The sequence below is a fragment of the Podarcis gaigeae genome (genome assembly GCF_964106915.1).
Source record: "Podarcis gaigeae genome assembly, chromosome: 3".
NCBI classification, from domain to species: Eukaryota; Metazoa; Chordata; class Lepidosauria; order Squamata; family Lacertidae; genus Podarcis; species Podarcis gaigeae.
In genome coordinates, this window is record NC_139680.1 from 31,161,265 (window position 1) to 31,181,166 (window position 19,902).

Consider the following 19,902-nt stretch of genomic DNA (forward strand, 5'->3'; position numbering starts at 1 on the left):
AAACTAGCCAAAATATGCCATGTGCCAGACAACAAATGTTGGAAATGTAAGGAAAATGAAGGAACATTCTTTCACCTCTGGTGGACTTGTCCCAGGGTGAAGGTCTTCTGGGAAATGATATATAATGAGCTGAAAAAGGTATTTAAGTATACCTTCCTTAAGAAACCAGAGGCCTTCCTCCTGGGCATTGTCGGCCAGATGGTGCCAAAGAAGGACCGAACATTCTTTTTGTACGCAACAGCAGCAGCAAGGATACTTATCGCCAAGAAGTGGAAAACTCAAGATCTACCCACTCTGGAAGAATGGCAGATGCAGCTGATGGACTATATGCAACTGGCTGAGATGACTGGCAGAATTCGAGACCTGGGAGAAGAGAGGGTTGAAGAAGACTGGAGGAAATTTAAGACTTATTTACAAAAATATTGTGATTTGGTGGAAAGTTAAGTAGGATGTTTGATCATAAATAATTGGCCACCACAAAATCGGATCGAAATGGGATGTAAAGTGAGATTAAGAGAAATTAATTTACAGAGGATTATATTTAAATAAGTGGTTATAAAATTTGCAAATTAGATGATAAATTGCTGGGAAAAATTTATGATGATGAAAATGGCAGCGGGAGATGTGAGGAAGTCCAAAGAAGTCATGAAACTCTGTTGAGATAAAAGAAAGGTTGTTTATCTTTGTACTTTATTTTGTAAAAACCCCTAATAAAAATTTATTAAAAAAAAAAACAAGCTGTAACTCTGGAAAAGGAATTTGAAGAAATGTACACACATTGCCAACAACAACAATAATAATACAAAATAATGTTTATATGTATGATTGGAGCAATGCAGAACAGTTTCTCCTATGGACTCAGATACAAAGACCTTGTGTTCTAAAAACAGCCCCGATGCTTGCAGTAAAAGCACCATGGAAGAGCTCCTTTGGACTGATAATTATATGCATAATGCAGATTAATAGATATGCAATAAGTTACATAACATGTAGCGATAATTATATTGCAGAAATAATAATAAAAAACCCTCCAAACAATAAATAAGATGTCCTATGAGTCTACAAAGGATCCTTTCCTTGTACAGAAACATACATTAAGATGAATGCAATTTCTAATTACCAGATTTGCATTTAGATAAATTGCTCATAGATCACAGAGAGGGAAAAACATATTCAAGCCGGTTCAGTAATGATTAGTACTTAAAGAGCACCAAATAATGTTGTAAAACACCCAAGGTTAAGGACGAGCAGAAGGCAAAACATTACATTTACAGCATATTACCAGAGGGAGTTACTCCCCAGGAGTTTGTGCTCCAATAGCCTCTTGACCTTTTGAGAGGTTCTCAAAAGGAGGTTCCTTCTCATTCCTGCTGTGTTTGACTCTACGGATGTTACGCACCCTGTATTCTTTGATGACAAGGTCAAATCCACTCCTGCAGAGACTCAGGTGATTACATTTACTAGAATAGTCCTTAGAATTTGTTCGGCTTGATTTTGAGGCGCAAACCACAAGACCATGTTGAACAATGACTGGAGAAACTTGAAATTTCATTGAATGCTTCAATGCAGCACAGAGACAGGAAGCTTGACTGTATTGATCTTTCTCTCCCACCTTGTACCTTGTCTCTTATTGAGACGAATTTCTGTCACATTAGGAGGTAACTGGTGACCGAGACTAGTAGCCTTTCCAGTTCCCCAAAGAACTCTTTCTTAGTCCTTGTCCCCATCATTGCTGCTGAGCCCCAGTCCTTGCTACCTGCTTCTTCATGCCCCAAGTTATTGTCAGCAATAAAAAATATTGTTTTGATACCCTCACCTTCCATGAGATGTATTTTGCTTCCAAAGAACCCCATCGTTTATTCAGTTCACAATTTTACGTGTGTGCGTGTGCACATGTGCTTGGAACAGTAACTTGCCTGCAATAAGCCAATGATCAGAAAAGCCGCATTAATAGAAGTGTTTCAGTTCCAAGAACCACCTTTTATTCTGAAGAATATATTGGCTTTTAAAGCAACATTTTTTGCAGAAGGGCCTCTTGACTTTTAAAGCCGGCAGTTCGGAATCGACACGAATTACAGTCTTACCTTTTCTTTCCTCTTGCCAAGTACTCTGCAGATGGCACAATTGTATTCATTACAATCCCTCTCAGGTTTCATTCCCTGGTTCGTAGTCTCTCATTTATGAAACATTCTTGCATTTATTTCTTTGCAGTGCTGCACCTGTACTTTTAAACAGTATACATCTGTTCCACCCATAGCGACAAATAACGTAGGTGCACGAGAGAGATAATAAAGTCCACAAAGTGTGGTTTAAAGACCTTCATACACTTGCCCCCTCACTGTGGTTTGTAAACAGCTCCAAGGCTATTCCAAGTATCAAAGCTGCATATGGAATTGGGCTGTTGCCTTGGGAAAGGGGGCACATGTGACATTAGAAAAGCACCAGAACCATACAGAATGCAGTTTGACCATTTTAGCTGCTAGCTAGCTAGTAGGAAGGGACGCGGGTGGCGCTGTGAGTTAAACCACAGAGCCTAGGACTTGCCGATCAGAAGGCCAGTGGTTCGAATCCCCATGATGGGGTGAGCTCCTGTTGCTCGCTCCCTGCTCCTGCCAACCTAGCAGTTTGAAAGTACGTCAAAGGGCAAGTAGATAAATAGGTACTGCTCCGGCGGGAAGGTAAACGGCGTTTCTGTGCGCTGCTCTGGCTCGCCAGAAGCGGCTTAGTCATGCTGGCCACATGACCCGGAAGCTGTATGCCAGCTCCCTTGGCCAATAAAGCGAGATAAGCGTCGCAACCCCAGAGTCGGTCACGACTAGACCTAATGGTCAGGGGTCCCTTTACCTTTACCTAGCTAGTGGGATGGAATCCTTGAAATTCCACATGTCTTCTGTGTTGCTGAACAGTGCATAGTAAGAATGCATGTTGGCATGAGGAAGAGAGGAGGAGGAGGAGTTTGGATTTGATATCCAGCTTTATCACTACCCGAAGGAGTCTCAAAGCGGCTAACATTCTCCTTTCCCTTCCTCCCCCACTACAAACACAATGTGACATGAGTGGGGCTGAAGAGACTTCAAAGAAGTGTGACTAGCCCAAGGTCACCCAGCAGCTGCATGTGGAGGAACGGAGACGCGAACCCAGTTCACCAGATTAAGAGTCTAATGCTCTTAACCACTACACCACACTGGCTCTCACCACACTGACCTCTTGACATTTGAATGATAATGTCTGGAGCCCTTTGGATTCTGAATGCTATTATTGGGAGTACTTTGTGGTGATTGAAATGCCTTTAGGGTAGCATCTGGTTGATAATAGTTCATCACATGTTGAGAATCTTGCATGAGGAATGGTGATTAATAAATTTTATAAATCCATAAGAAAGCCACTTCCGCCTTGAGGAGGAGGTGGGGTTGCAGACTTTATGGCCCCTCCACATGTACAGGGGGTGGGAGGCCAGCCCCCGCACGATTGGGGGATTCCCGGCTGCATCACCCCCTAGCCGGCCAATCAGGTTGGTCCGGGGGTGTGGTCTGCCCCTTAAAGGCAGGACGCAACCAGGGATCTCCCTTTGTCCGCCCGCCAGCTGCTTTGGTTTTAGCTGCTCCTGTTTTCTCCGGTTCATCTGATCAAGACCTTTCGTCAGCGAAGGATCTCGTCCGTGGATTTATGGACCTGTAGGTGAACTTGCCCAAGCCTTATGAAGAACGGTTGAGGGAGTTGGGCATTTTTGGCCTGGATAAGAGGAGATATGATAGTTATGTGGAGGGTGGAGCAAGATTGTTTTCTGCTGCTCCACAGGGTAGGACTCAAACCAATGGCTTCAAATTACAAGAAAGGAGATTCCGTCTAAACATCAGGAATACCTTTCCAACATTAAAAGCGGTTTGACACAGGAAGAGACTCCCTCAAAAAGCGGTGGACTCTCCATCATTGGAGGTTTTTAAGCAGAGGTTGGGTGGCCATCTGTCAGGATGCTTCAGCTGTGTGGGATATAGCTATTAATGGGGAATATGCAGGAGAAATGATTCTGAGGAGATATGGAGGTTGTCTGCAGAATTTGTACTGTTAGAATGGAAAGGGGTCAAACCATCACAAGAGGTGTTGAAGTTTGGGGAGGTTGGATGGTTACAATGGAATGGTCTCGGGGGTGAGGTGCACATTTTCATTCTTACTTATTTATGATTATTTGCTTGAAAAAAGAAAGAAAAGAAAAAAGAAAAGTAGAAGAAATGTTTTCAAATATAAGTGGAGGTATACAAAAATAAACATTTTCTATCTTACAAAAAAAAAAAAAAAAGGATGCTTCAGCTGAGATTCCTGCATAGCAGAGGATTGGACTAGATGACCCTGGGATCCCCTTTCAACTCTACAATGCTATTATTATGTTTCTCCTCCTCCTAAATCTGTGATATGCAACAGATTGCTGAAATGCTGTATTTGTGTTCAATAGTATCGACCATTCTCCTCACAGCTTTTTGGGGTTGTTTATGCTATAACATACATTCCAGCATAAAACTGGTAGTATGGTCACTATTATTCCATGATATACATTTAATTAATCATGGAGTGAGTCATAGGCACTCCATAGGGCAGGTGTTCCTATTATGTGTGCTGACGCATTCAATAAAGGGGCTGCATATTCTTTCTGGTGCTTACATTGGTGTGTGGATGTTGCAAGCTTTTTACAGTAAAAAAGCCTTTTTAAACATTATGCCTGTCACACAGACCACATATGTGCATAATGGCAACCTCATTATGCAGTCAAATGTTTAAAGTGCCCTCAACTTTAGACCATTCCAATCTCCATTTAATTTTCGATTGCCTTTTTCCAAAAATGCTCAGAATACCGTAAGCGCGATGCCCACATGCACTCTGCTGCTCAGTGTGCATAAAAAACAAATGTGCAGAAAGCTGATAATCTGAAATGGCTTCCCACACAATTCCAACAATTTCCCCCAATCCATTGCAATTCCCTCCTTTTTCTCCAGGTTGTGATTGCATGCTGGGAACAAAATGTTTTTAAAAAGGCCACTGACAGAAATGGCTTGCCAGGTGGGAGCAACCCCCAGGTCAGTTTTGGTTCCCGATTGTTTACTGTGCCGCAGAGCGCTTGTGTGAATGGGCATCCCAAGTCACTTTTAGTTTAAAGGTCTGTAGGTCTGTAGGTTGGGGCTGTGTATGGAGATAAAATGGATGGAGTTCCGCCTTCCGCCTGTCTACAAAAGTAGGTCTATTATTGCTCCCACAGCAAATGAAGAAATGCACTTCCCCCTTAAGAAAACAGGAATGCTTCAGTTACGTGCTCAATGATCACAACAGGTTTGATAATAGAGAGCAAGCCTTCTGAGAATGTACACAATCTAGCGGCAGAATCAATTTATCAGCAAGATGTTATATTTTTGGGGAAAGGAAGAAGCCACATAACAAAAGCAGCTCGAGTTGGTTGAAAAGAAAGCCTTTAATTAACACAATGCATTGCAATTAAATTTAGAAATTAACTTCCAAACAGCTTAAAGTGCAAACTCTTAAGATGCCCTGAACATTCTGCTCCCGTTGAAGTGAGGGGATTAGTCCTATTCAACTCCTTTAATTTATATCTATATGTTTATACTGGAGGTGAAGTTGTGGAGCATCGTTGCTGTCCATTGTGGCATGAATTGGAAAACGTTTCTTTACCCAAATATAATTCTTGGGTTGCACTGAATACACTCCAACCTACTGATGTAAACTATAACTTAGGGAAAGAGCTAGGGATAGGATGGGTAACACTTCAAGGAAGTATGCACATTGTCAGGATTTTATGCAATGCAAAGGAGCAATGATTATTTTGAAGGATAGCCTTTCAAGCGATGTCTCTTTGGAAACATCTTTCCACCTGAAAAGCAGTACGTAGTTCAGGCACCAAGTATAACTTAAAAGGCGCAGCCATTTAAATCCAGCGCCGCACAGCTTCAAGGGCCGCTCCAAAGGTCCGGAGTGCAGGATGCGTTCCTTTATATGCCATCAGGAGGGAACCCGCCTCTGCAACAAAACCTGCTCCTTGCAGCTGCTTTGCTATTTCTTCTATATCCCAGCGTCCTTCCTCTTGCTTGGCCAGCAAGTGATTAATCAGGTGAGGATAAAGGACAGTGGAGACGCAGTCTGCAACCAAGTTCTCATCCAGGAGCAAGGAAAGCAGTTCAGAGTCACAGTTGGAAGCATCAGCCTATATGGGAGGGCAAAAGAACACAACACAAAGCTAATCTTATCAAAAAGGACCAGTACAATTCTCCAGAACTTCATCGTGCAAATATGCAGTTGGCGTTCATGCATATTTACCAGTCAGCCCACCCAGAAATACAATTTTCTGCCCTTGCACAAGGGTCGGGACCCTTACGATCAATCCCACAAGCTGTTGTGTTTGCAAGAGTGGCTCATGAGGTTGCAACCCTCAAGCTACCGCTGACTTCCAGATTAGTTGGTGGCAAAACTGGCTTCCAGCAGACTAAGCTAGTTTGAGTGCCAGTACAGCAAGCTTAAGTGATTTGTGAACAGCATGTCCTGTCCCTACAATTTATCCAAAACCTATTAGGTAAGGTGAATTGACACTAAAGCTGGCCTCATGCTGATATGTGCATATCTGTATATCTTATTTAAAGGTTAGTTGATTTAGCAGGGTGCTTTCACAGAATGCCACACTTGTTTTAAACAGAACAAAGCACACTTTCAACCTCCAGGTAAAAACGAATGAGGAAGCCATTAGAAGATGCACATAAAAAGCCAATCCACCCTCTAAGAAGCTGCATAAAACCTCACTCATTCACAAGTGCAACTCCAGCAGATTAAACACTAATTATCCAACTATGTTTAGAAAGAGCAAATGCCTCTTTGTCTGGCATATGTTTTAAAAAGATATATAAACATATATTGTTGCTACTCAGTGTGTGGCCACTTTCTGTATTCTGATGACTGCCACAGCAGGAAGAATTATTCAGGTGGCAGCAGCCGAAATGTCCTGTGGTCCCCCACAGTTGCCAGAAGTGCTTCAATGGTCCACGATGACTCCACAGTGAAAATTATTTAGAATTACAGCTTGCCTTATCTCAGTGGTTCAGTGTATAACACAGAGTGGTCTCCAGCCCAGCAGCTGGATCCCTGGGCAACACTTGCTCAGCAGGGAGGGCAGCCCCTGAATGGGAGGCAGGCAGCACAAGTCTCCCCCTTGAGCTACTGCTAAATGGCCTGAATCCCAGCCTTCAAACCACAGTCATCATCAAATCAGATGGACCTCAAGGGCTGTCCTATGGAAGAGGGAACAAGCTTGTTTTCTCCTGCTCTGGAGGATAGGACTCTAACCAATGGCTTCAAGTTACAAGAAAGGAGATTCCGACTAAACCTCAGGAAGAACTTTCTGAGAGTAAGAGCTGTTCCACAGTGGAGCGGTCTCCCTCAAGAGGTTGTGGACTCTCCTTCCTGGGAGGTTTTTAAGAAGAAGTTGGATGGTCATCTCTCATGGATGCTTCAGCTGAGATTCTTGCAGTTCAGAGGTTGGACTAGATGACCCTGGGATCACTTCCAACTATACAATTCTATGATTCTACAAGAATACTTTGTACAAAAGAAACAGGCTAATTCTCCTTTAAGTACAGCATAGTAGCTGCATAGTTGTGCAGGTGGCGCTGTGGTCTAAACCACTGAGCCTCTCGGACTTGTCCGATCAGAGGTTTAGTGGTTTCAATCCCTGCGACAGAGTGAGCTCCTGTTGCGCTGTCCCAGCTCCTGTCAACCTAGCAGTTCAAAAGCATACCAGTGCATGCAGATAAATAGGTACTGCCATGGTGGGGAGGCAAATGGTGTTTCTGTGTGCTCTGGCACTCGTCACGGTCCTCCATGCACCAGAAGTGGTTTAGTCATGCTGGCCACGTGACCCAGAAAGCTGTCTGTGGACAAACGCCGGCTCCCTCAGCCTGAAGCGAGATGAGCACTGTACCCCATAGTGGCCTTCGACTAGACTTAGCCATCCAGGGGTCATTTACCTTTTATTTAGCTTTTTAGTAGCTGCATAATGCATACTGGTGCCATGGTGCCTGCAAAGTTCTTCATTGGCACCCCCAGGAAGGGCCCCACACTCTGAGCTTTCATTTTGGTAAAGTCACATCAAATCAAATCTATTTTGTCCCCACTTATTTGTTTCTTTCAGACTGAATTCCTTTGTTTCACTAACTTTTCATCCATTGAAAATCTGAAAGCTACATGACAGTGGAGGGGACAGTGTTTCCCAGGTTTGCGAACCGTGCCCACAAATGCTAACAGCACAAACCTAACTACCGTATTTTTCACCCTATAGGACACACTTTTCCCCCTCCAAAAATGAAGGGGAAACGTGCGTGCGTCCTATGGGGACGCACCGACCCCTCTTGCTCTCCAGGCTTCAGGAAGCTATCCCCAAGCCTTGGGAGCTCCGCGGGAGTTTCTGTCGGGCTCCCAAGGCTTGTGGATAGCAGCCTCCAAACTAGGTGCGCTCTATGGGCCGGTGCACCCTATGGGGCAAAAAATACGGTACATCAACTCAGAAGGAAGCCCTGTTGAACGCAGTGATGCTTACTCCTGAGTAAGTGGAGTTAGGAGTGCATTCTGATCCCTGAATACTGAATTTAAAAAATGAATAAATACAGATAGTCCGAGAGAAGAGGTGCCAACGTATTTGCTTATTTGAAGGAATGATCCCAACAAACCCCTACTATCGCATGGAATTATAGCTTTGTTTCAGGAAGGTGAAGAAAACCAGATGAATGCCAATGTACTGGAATCCTGGATTCATGTGCTGTCTTGGCTCTGATGTTTGATAATTCTGAAGCCTGCACTAAAGACAGGTGGAGAAAACCAGAGGAGTTCTCAATTAAACATGCAGGCAAGAGGAGTGTCTGGCCGATTCACTATTGGTTTTTGCCCATTTCTCTCCCCAGTGGATAATTTCTGCTTATCCATCTTTCAACTCCTAGGGGAAGATTAACTGCCAAGGAGAGAGCCAAACAATAACAGACCAGCCAGAAGCTCCTCTTTCTCGCTCTGTGACTGCAGTCCTCTCCAGCCTCCTCTGCTTTTGTCAGCAGGGGAGCCTAAAAAATTCTCAGCAGGCAAGAGGCGAGCTGCTCTTGTCTGGCAAATGTAATGTGCAGCCTGCCTCTTAGTTGATGCAGCTACCAAAAGTAAACAAGCAAATAGCCCTTTAAGACAAGGGGAAAGAAACTGATCTGGCTGGAGGGCTGCAGCTGGAAAAGAGGGACCTAAGGACCCTTAGTGTCTTGCTTGGCACCTGTCAAATTGGGCACCTTTTTCTGTCATCACAGTGCAACGGAAAAAAGGTGTCCAATTAAAACAAACATTGGATTCTACCAGTGGCTGGGAATGACGAATTGGGAGCAGACTTGTAGTGTGCTCATAATGCTTCCTTTACCATTTGGCCCTGTAGGTTTACCAGTCCCATGCCTGATGTCATATGACATCAGCTGATCAGCAGGTGGGTGTGGCTTGAGTCAAACCATGCTGCAGGTCAGCCAGGGAAGAAATGCCCAGTTAAGCCCAAGAGCTAGAGGTTCCCCATTGCTGCAGGGGTAGGGAAGGCACGCTGAACAGAAATGCAAAATAAGGGCCAAATATGCAAAGGTATTTTGCCAACCTAGCAGTTCAAAAGCACGTCAAAGTGTAAGTAAATAAATAGGTACCACTCCGGCGGGAAGGTAAACAGTGTTTCCATGCACTGCTCTGATTCGCTAGAAGCGGCTTAGTCATGCTGGCCACATGACTCAGAAAAACTGTCTGCAGACAAACGGCGGCTGCCTCGGCCAGTAAAGCGAGATGAGTGCCACAACCCCAGAGTCGTTTGCGACTGGACTTCACTGCCAGGGGTCCTTTACCTTTTTATGCAAACATTAAGAGTCACATGGTATTTCCCCCACTTCTTTTCAACAGGTGTCTCGAGGGCCAATCTTTTAATACTTAAGTTTTAAGATTATTAATAGGAAAGCCGCCACTCACCTTAAGTTTGATTTTATAGACTTATACAATGCAAACACTAAGGACTATAACGAACTTAAAAACAACAAAATCCCATTAAATGCTGAAAGCACCCGATTGTGCCGGGGATCTGCAGTTTCAGGTGGCCTTGACCCAAGAGCCCACCGCAACACCACGCGAGGTATGTTTCTGCACAGCAGGCAGGAAATGTTTTGGGCTATAATTGATGCTCATTTATTTAGCCAGGTGAATGTGAAAAACTCACACAGAGCTAAATCTGTTTCCGAAGCAGCGAAAAGGCGAGGCTTAAGGACAAAGGCATTATTGAAAAATTGAAAAGCTTCCCAAAGAAAGAACTGGGCTAAAGCTGCTTGCTCTGAAACCACTGCCCATGCAGGAGAAAAAGAATTAAGTTGGAGAACTATGTAATTGTTATTTAGCTTATTAACATAGGATCAGTATAAGAAATCCGCAGCAAAGCTCATTTTCATTTTCCAAATGTTCTCCTTTAGTGTTTTATATTTATAAATTTGATTGGAAAACAAGCCAACTGTGTCAAACGTAACCTTCAATACTCTGGCAATGAATATAAAATACTATGAGAAGTGGCCCATTGCCAGCAGTGATTTTTTTTTTTTTTTGTTAGCTTGAGATGAAAAAGGGTGTTTAAAAGTTTTGTTTTTCTTTCGGATCTTTTGTGTAGAAACAGCGCTCTGCAGAAGCTACAAAAGATGGGTGGAAGTAAGAGATAATGCTTAATAAAGACATAGGGAATGATCCAGCCTCCATTCACATCACCCCTCACCTCTCCTGTGTGCAATAGGCTCTGTGCATGGGGGTCTTCTGTTGCCAACCCTTCTGTGAGCAGAAAGCTCACCCCCATCGTTCAGCCTGGACCCTGAGGTCCAGCTCCGAGGGGCTTCTGGCAGTTCCCTCACTGCAAGAAGTGAAGCTACAGGGAACCAGGCAGAGAGCCTTTTGGGTGGTGGCGCCTACCTTGTGGAACGCCCTCCCATCAGATGTCAAGGAAATAAACAACTAGCTGACTTTTAGAATACAACTGAAGGCAGCCCTGTTTAGGGAAGTTTTTAATGTTTGATCATATTTTTAATATTCTAATGGAAGCCACCCAGAGTGGCTGGGGAAACCCAGCCAGATGGGTGGGAATGAATGAATGAATGAATAAAGTAATAATAATAATTATATCTCATGAGGTAAAGTTCAAGGTTCTCATTTTATTTGGGTCCAGGATATCATAAGGCGCGTCTGATGCTTATATCCCTGCTCAATCTGTGAGATCACTGGGGGAGTCTCTATTAGGGGCCCCCCACAGCACAGGAGCATTGCTGGTAACTTTCGGAAGCTGAGCATTTAGTATTGTGGGCCTGATTCTGTGAAACTCGCTCCCATTTGAGATTGGCTTGGCCTCCTCCCTTTTAAACTGCAGGTGCTTGACGAAGTTTCTATTACAGCAGGTGTTTTAGGTAAGTTGTATCATGATGTTTATTGACGGAACTAAACACTTCTATCTGTGGTTCTTGTTTGCTTTAAACATATTACAGTATTTTGATTGACAGATTGTTTGATTAATCGTACTGTAAACCGCCTAGCGACCATCTATGGTGAAAATGATCTCATTTCCCATGAATATTAGCAATTGATAAATAGTGGTAGTAGTAGTATTGGGACAAAATGTGAAAAGTAATACTTGTCTGAAGGGTTAAATATGTAATTTGGAAGCCACGCAGCATTACTCAAAGAAATATCAATCTTAAAACTTTTCCCGCTCACACATCAAAGTTCAAAAAGCAAAATAAAAATGTAAAACCAGTATGCCTTATCCTAGAGACAAACAATTCTTAAAAGCAAACATTAGATCCTACTACCACAAACCACTTAAACAGGCAACACTAGAGTTATTTCAATTATTCATTTGCAATATTCATTGTCGAAGAAGGCCTACTTATTTCTGATGAGGGGAAAAAGAGGGAAATGGCAGTTTGCAGAAGTTTAGGCAACAACACAAGGATTCTGCAATTTCAGACAAGCTTGGGAAAGGAGCTGGTCCTTTTATTGCAGGCAAAAGCTGTCGAATCCCCAGCATCAGCACTTTCCAGCATCATCCTTTTAAATGTAAACATCCATAAAGCTGTCAGCATCATGCAACGAATGGCTAAATAATACATTGGATCAGCAAGCGAGCACTGCATTTCCTCTCCCATAGCCGTGTTTGTAAGATGTGCTAGCTCTGTGTCGGGGAAATCAATAGGCTCTGATTTGCCTTTCCAGATGCTACTTACGATTCTCCTGTTTAATGTAAACAGGGGTTGAGTTTTTGAAAGGAAACCACAGTACTGTGAAACACAAAAATGAACAAACGCTTAAATTGGCATAAGGAACGCTCCCACTTTCTTGCTCTGTGGGAAGCAGAGAGGGTTCAGCTCACCTTTCCTAACAGCTGAGCTACCATCAATTCTCTTCCTTCGCCAAGGCCATTTAGGGCAGGGAATCTGGTAAGGTCTCCGCCTTGCAAGGTGGCGCAGGGCCCTGTGCCACTTTGTGAGGCTGGGATCATTCCAGCCTTGCAAAGTAGCTCAGGGATGGTGTTGCTCAATCGGCACTGGTGGCGAGATGGCGTGTAGTGGGCTCTGTTCGCCCTCCAGGGCCCACCCCCAGCATGCACAAGTGTGCAACCTGGGCACCATGTAAACATACTACACCGCAGTGCTCAAGATTTGATGGATGATGACCTGTGCCACAAACTAGATATAATGGGCACTCGTATTGGAGTGCTCTGTAGACTGATATATTTGATCTTATATATACTAGCCTTTTGCACCCTTTCACTCTTGTCTGATGCTCCTAACCCTTCTTTTCGGCCTTCTCAGCTTCTTTTGGATTCTTATGGACTTATATATATGTGTGTGTGTGTGTGTGTTCTGTTTTAACTGATTTTAGTGTTTGTTTTAAAAATATTTTAATTTATTTTAAAAGATTGTACCCCTCCCTCCTTATGCTGGTCTACGACCGTAATAAAGTATTATTGTTGTTGATGATACTATCCCGCTGATCAAAGCCAAGTCTCTACCTGCCCCAAACTGCACGTTTCTACTCGAGAGTAAGAAAATGGCAAATATTCGGCACACCTTTAATAAAGATCTGATTATTTAAATCCCCAAGGGGTAACAATGCAGCAAACAGAAACTTTTTTTTTTTAAAAAAAGTGCAGTGATATTTTGCTATCTCAGAATTTTCATTTCAGACAGCAGTAGCATTAACATTTGCATTAGCTGAATACTTCTGCCACATCCACAGGGAACAACAACAGACAAAACCGCTATATATACTTCAAGATATTCATGTTTATAGAGCGTTAATGGCTTACGCATAAAACAACCAAGCAACCGAAGCATGAAGCAGCCACGACGGTCTTTTGTTATTTTGCTATATAACTGGTTGGGCAGATAATATAAAATAATAATGATGATGGTGACGATGATGATAAAAGATTGTTAGTTTTAATCACCTTGAGCACATAAAGAGAGCGGCCTAACCCTATGGTTCTGCAGATTGCAGACACAAAAGCTTTCAAAAGTCTTAGTAACGGTAACAGACTCAAGGGGCCTGGTTTCCTGCATGAAGATAAAAGAGCTAATTTATTACCTGAAACGAGGAAGGATGGTTAATTCAGCTGTTCATACCTTAGCAATAGCCGTTATCTGCTCCAGTGCCACAGAGTGAAGATCTTGATCTCTGCTCTCCAGAAGCAGCTTCAGGGACGGCAGCAGAAGGGACTGGTCGAGGAGCAGCAAACAGAGATCTTTTATGCACTGAAAAAAGCAAAGGAAATCTTGCGTAGTCAGGCATCAGAAGGGACGGGAACAAAGGGACAAAGTTCAAGGCAACCTTGCGTCAAGTGTAAAATGAAAGTCAAACATTTTAAAACAAACTTGGGGTTGGGGGGTGGGGGAAAGAAAGGAGGAACACCCTCCAGTGGAAATTAAGCCTGAGACGTTTAAAGAATAAATCGAGTCAAAGAGATTGCCTGCTGCACTGTAGATAAAAAGCGACCTGGGGATCCCTATTGTGTGATCAAATCACTTCCACCGCCAGTGCACATCAAAGAGGAGGCAGACAGACATTAAAGAGAGTTTCATAGTTTTACTAAGAGCTTCTTCTTCTTGACTTGAGAGCACGTATATGCTACAGTCCAGGATTGGGGAACTTTTGGCCTTCCAGATGTTGCTGAACTACAGATCTCATTTGCCCTAACAAGCATGGCCAATGGCTAAGGATGGTGGGAGTTGTAGTTCAGAAACTACAAGTAGTTCAAACTTCCCCCAAACCTTCCACAGCTAGTGGCTGGCCATTCTTTTACCACCACGTCCTCTTCCTGTTGGGAAATGAAGTACCCAGCAGCCTGAGATATGAGGAGATTGTGCTGTTTCTATGTCCGGTAACTGACTACAGCATCCTCGCTTCCTCCCCTGCCCTGTCCCTCCCACTGAACACCTCCTCCCTTTCCGCTGGGAAAGGAAAGACCCTGTGGCTTTGAGCCTCAGCAGCTCCTCCTCTGGACACCTTGCACTGCTTTGTCCCCCCAACAAGCCAAGGGATGGCCACTGGGCTGTAACATATGCCAAAGTTTAATTCTTCGTTATGCTGTTGCAAAACATCCTTTCATGGTGTTGTAAAGCTCTTTTGTGTACATCTGTCATCTCACCTCTGCATCCACAGGCAGGAATGCTAATGTATCTGAGAAAAAATTGCAAAACCACTAGGATTCAACCATGATTTATTGGGACATCCAAATGCAAGCTAACTTAAAAAAAACTTTTTAGAAGCCCCATATTGGCAATGAGTTCAGTTCTGGGACCACTTGCAGGTGGACAAGTCAAGAACGAGCTTAGGACCCTGGTACCTACGGGACCGCCTCTCCTGGTATGTCCCACGGAGGACCTTACGGTCTTCAAACAAAAACATCTTGGAGGTTCTGGGCCACAGAGAGGTTAGGCTGGCCTCAAACCAGAGCCAGGGCTTTTTTGGCTGTGGCTCCGATCTGGTGGAACACTCTGTCATGAGACACAAGGGCCCTGCGGGACTTGACATCTTTCAGCAGGGCCTGCAAGACAGAGCTGTTCCACCAGGCCTTTGGTCAGGGCACAGCCTGACCCGCTCCTTTGGTAATCCTCACAGAACTCTAGCCCAATGGTTGCCATTAATCTGATTTGAACTGATTTTATAATGAAATGATTTTAGAATGTTGTATCATTTTACTGTTTTTAGCCGCTCTGAGCCCGGCTTCAGCTGGGGAGGGAGGGATATAAATAAATGATGATGATGATGATGATGAAGCAGAGCTGAGCAGCCCTACTTCTATCTACTACCAATACCTATTCACATTTAAATGGAAATCGACAGGAAGGCAGAAACTAGACAGCATCTAAATACTTATTTCCTTGTGGAGTGAGACTGGAATAAGAACAAGAAGTTGTCAGAAGCCAATACTGCTGTGTGACAGAGATCTGTTCTTTAGAACTTCCTGCACCCTCACTATACTGACCTGGTTCACATGCCAAGCTAAATTGTTGAGTCTATTTGATTTAATATTTGTATTTGTGTTCAGAATGCAAATGTGAAAATGTTGAGCTCAAAGCGGCGCAAGAGCATTGAAAAACAATAACCATTGCAATCACTATTAATTTAAAACCTGATAGCATATAAAGCAAAGAGTGAATTAAATCCAAACAATTAATGCAATTCAATAAAGCCATAGTAACTCAATGGTATTGCTGGGATACTTCCTAATCACATAGAGAAAAAAAAGGGGGGGAAAAGGATTTAGCTGTTGGTTATCCAATGTACTGGGATCCACATTCACTATACATGAATTATAGACACTTACACGGAACTATACATTTAAAAATCATTTGGGGTGGCTGGGCAAGGTTGCTGAGTCACTGGTGGCTTCAGGCTTCAGGCCTAGATTCAAACCATGGCTTCCCAGGACTGCACAAACATGTGCGCTTCTCAAAAGCATCTCACAACCACTTTGCTCCTGGCTCTTTTCAGTCCTGTGCTGCTATATCTCATGGTTAATCTCTCTCACCTTGTTAAGCACATGTCCAGGTCTTGACAATACACTAACTTAAACCTTGGCTTAGCATAACATGGTGTGTGGGGGGGGGGGGGTAGGAAAAGAATAATAGGAAGAAGCAAAGTGGTTGGGACTCCTTTTCCGGGATGCCATACATTTGTGTGATCCTGGTAAGCCATAGTTAGTATTACTGTGTTGTGTGAACAAGGCTATTGTTTTAGACACTTGCAGAAAGCTTTTTTATTATTATTTCAACAAGTTTACCTGCTTACGCATACTTGCTTTTAAAGTTCTGCTGCTTTTATCTGTGCTTTTACTGATAATTATCTATGGACACGTCTTATGATGAAGTGGTTTCTACATTTTTCTAGATAAAATAATAAAAAAGAAGTATTCATAATGCCGACTGTGTGCTTAGCTGACTCCTGAAATGGGCAGCAGCTAAATCATGCAAATTTAGGATAATCACATTTCTTGGGTTAGTCTATATCACAGTTTAAGAGCAGCCCAAACAATCTCAGCGGCTCAACTATGAGTAAGCAGGAGGGGACTTTGCTCTGGGAAGGATGGTCCCATGTTTGGCTTCCTGTCCGTTAGCCACTGCTAAATGGGACATAGTGTTATGCCTCCACCAGTCCATAGGTCACCACTGTTTTAGACGCATCGGTGAAACCGTTCTGAGTGTATTTCTTGTAGCTCTTTGCTACTGTGCTTTAGTTACCTATCCCACCCCCCCATGCTGGCCAGGCTCTAGGAACTAGAATCTTCGGGGTTCTTTTGAAATAAATTTTATTGTTCTGTCAAGCCTCTTATGATGATGCTTCCTCACTTAAGGTTTTGATGGGTTTGCAGATATAAAATGTTACTGATGCTATAAAACTGCTGCTTCACCCAGGCTTTGCATTCTAACAGCCATCAGCATTTATTTTTGCAAACATTGTGCCCATGGCAATAAACTGGACTTTCAAGACACGCAGAAATTGCAGTTCCAAGACATGCATTGTGTGAAAATACACATAATGCTCAGTGCTAGAGAAATACAATATTCACTGTTTCGTCCTGTGCTCTGTAACACTTTCGTTGCTGCTTTTCACCAAAAATGAAGTGGAAAAGAGGCAACTTTGAAAAGACTAGAAAACTAAATTAAATGACTTTAAAGTTGACTAGTACTTTCAGTCACCCTATTCACCTATTGTTCCAGTGCAGGTGTTCACCCGAGAGTACAGCTGGTGAATGAAAGATTTAGACCATTCGTTTGATAAAGAAGCAACAAAACACTCATGGGACACGAACAGCCAAATCCCAGAACGTTGCAGCTCTGTTTTGCCTTCGCCACCTATGTTTGGCATAGGCTTGCTTAACTTGAAAATGGGTTGCTAAATACCTTCAGCATCACAGTAGGAGACGCCCTTCCTTCTAACTGTAAACTCAAAATCCTTGTGCTGGGGGAAATAAGAGTCAAAACAGGGCCACCGAGGAACAAGAGGGAGGTATTAGCAAGCAGAAGCAGTACAAAAAGAAAATCTTAGAAAACCCAAAAATCTCAATAAAGGAGCGACCTTGTTCTCTCAAACGGCCCATTGAGGGTTGAGTAGGCTCAGTAGACACCAGGAAATATGTGACACTGATTGTCAGTTGGGGTGGGGGTAACAATGGGAAGAAAATTCAGCTTATACTTTCCCAAAAGGATGTATGGCTGGCTGGCACGCACCCTGAAGGAGCTCCATCTGTTAGTGAGTGGGTTGTGTAAGAAGGCTTGCACGAGGAGCAAAGCCCAGTGAAAACGAATGGGTGTTAGAAAGCAAAAATGCCTGATGAATGGAGGAAATAGTGCTTTGCCTGCATGGAAGGAGTTTGCAGTTAAGGCAAACTTATTTCAGTACTTGCTTACAAATGTATTCCTATGCTGAAGAAGGAAAAGAGCCCTGCTGGATCAGGTGCGCTCCCCACACTGGCCGAAGAGATGCCTCTGTGATGTTCGCAAGCAGAATGTTGACAGCAAACACAGTCACTGATGAATTTGCTACACATGCAAATGGGCTCATCTCTTGCTAGGACTCTTTTAAGAGAACAAACTCACCTCTGTGGAGAGCACGTGCTTTGTCTCATATAAAGAGCGGCAGAATTTCAAAATTTCATTCCCTGCATTCTCCTTCTGGTCCTGCGGGCTTGTCGTGAGCATCATGGTTCCCAGTTTTACCCAAGGGTTATTACTAGGGCATGCTCTAAAATGCGAGAAAAAAGACATTTATTGAAAGCAAACTGATCAAGCAAGCAAACATGTACGTACCACAGCCATCTGCTTAGCAACATAAACCGAGGAGCAAGGTATAACAGATTCAGAAGAAAAAGAATCAAGATCAAGTGGAAGGAATCCTTGCTTTGCAGCCATCAATGGGGCCAGTTGCCATGAAGGGAAGTCTTCCAATCTAGGAAGGCAGACACCCAAATGGAAGAGAAATACATCTCTCCATAGGGTACCACCATATTTATGTATCTCTCTCCCTTTTTCTCTCTAGAGCATCTGCTTCATGCAAAATGTCCCAGGTTTGACCCCTGACATCTCCAGCAAGGGCTGGAAACGATCCCTCTCTGAAACCACGGAGAGCTGCTGCCAGGTAGTGTAGTTTAATCACCGAATCGTAGAGTTGGAAGGGACCCTGAGGATCATCCAACCCCTGGAATTCAGGAATATGCAGCTGTCCCTTACGGGAATCAAACCTGCAACCTTGGCGTTATCAGCACCGCGCCTTAACCAACTGAGCTATCCACTGGCTCAGCAGAATGCAGCTTCCAGTGTCCCTCTGAAGGCTTAATCAAAAGCTCTGCGAGATCAGAATGAATAGCAATTACTGCTCTATTTTTCCAGCTAAAAGCAAAGTTTATAAACCGAGAACAAAGACTATGAATGAATGTGTGCACGCACAGGAAGAGGAAGATCTTTATATGCCACATAAAAAGCGGTGGCATTCGTAGAGGCAGATCGCTGCATTATGAAGACTGAATCACACATCTGCTTTCCTTACAATGGCAAGATGTGCTGGCTTTGTGTCTACCGAGCCACATACAGGTGAAATGGGTCCATGTGGGATTACAATATGAAAAATTAACAACATAGAGTTTTGTCTGGAATGGAAGGAGCAACTAAGGAGGTAAGGAGTTCTCCATCTCCAGCATCGAATCCATCAGCATCAATAAGCAATTTTTCCACAGGCAAATTACTGGTGAATGCACTCAACATAAAATGATTACTGAAGAGGAACACTTAAGTCCTCACAGAGATAAAACAACAGCTTTCCAGATTAGTTAGCTCTGAGTAAGGCACTTAGCACAGTGGTGTTGTACTATCTAAGATGCCAACTGCTGCAGGAATTAGTTTCTTGGGCCATTTTAGTACTGTAATACATACTATTTTTTTTAACAAAGAGGATTAATATTTAGCTCATGGAAATTTGTGTGTGCCTAAATAGCTCAGTTGGGTTAGAGCATGATGCTGATAATGCCAAGGTTGCAGGTTTGATCCCCATATGGGACAACTGCATATTCCTGCACTGCAGGGGGTTGGACTAGAATCAGTGATGGAGAACCTATGGCACGTGTGACACGCAGAGCCCTCTCTCTGGGCACGCGCGCCATTGCCCCATCAGTGCCGTTTCTGGATGACTCATGGGACCCCTTCCAATACCGCGACTCGCGGCCTGCTGACCTGGAGACCAGCAGCTGCGTGCTGAGGAAGAAGGGCCTGTCGGCAACCGGCCAGGAGCCTCTTCCCCACCCACTGCTGAAAGAGGGTGAGAGGCTTGTCCTCA

The 19,902-nt window shown here is 43.6% G+C and overlaps 1 protein-coding gene across 2 annotated transcripts in view; it reads right to left on the minus strand.

The window, feature by feature from the left end:
- Positions 1-5,439: 5,439 nt before the first annotated feature.
- Positions 5,440-19,902, minus strand: part of NBAS (NBAS subunit of NRZ tethering complex) — a 176,408-nt gene continuing 161,945 nt past the window's right edge. For both annotated transcript variants that reach the window (XM_083729673.1, XM_083729672.1), the window contains 3 exons: positions 18,174-18,318; positions 13,698-13,826; positions 5,440-6,205 (listed from right to left, as the gene is read on the minus strand). In XM_083729673.1, the coding sequence (XP_083585799.1) occupies positions 5,930-6,205; positions 13,698-13,826; positions 18,174-18,318 (550 nt within the window). In that variant the 3' untranslated portion in view covers positions 5,440-5,929. The remainder of the gene's footprint in view (positions 6,206-13,697; positions 13,827-18,173; positions 18,319-19,902) is intronic.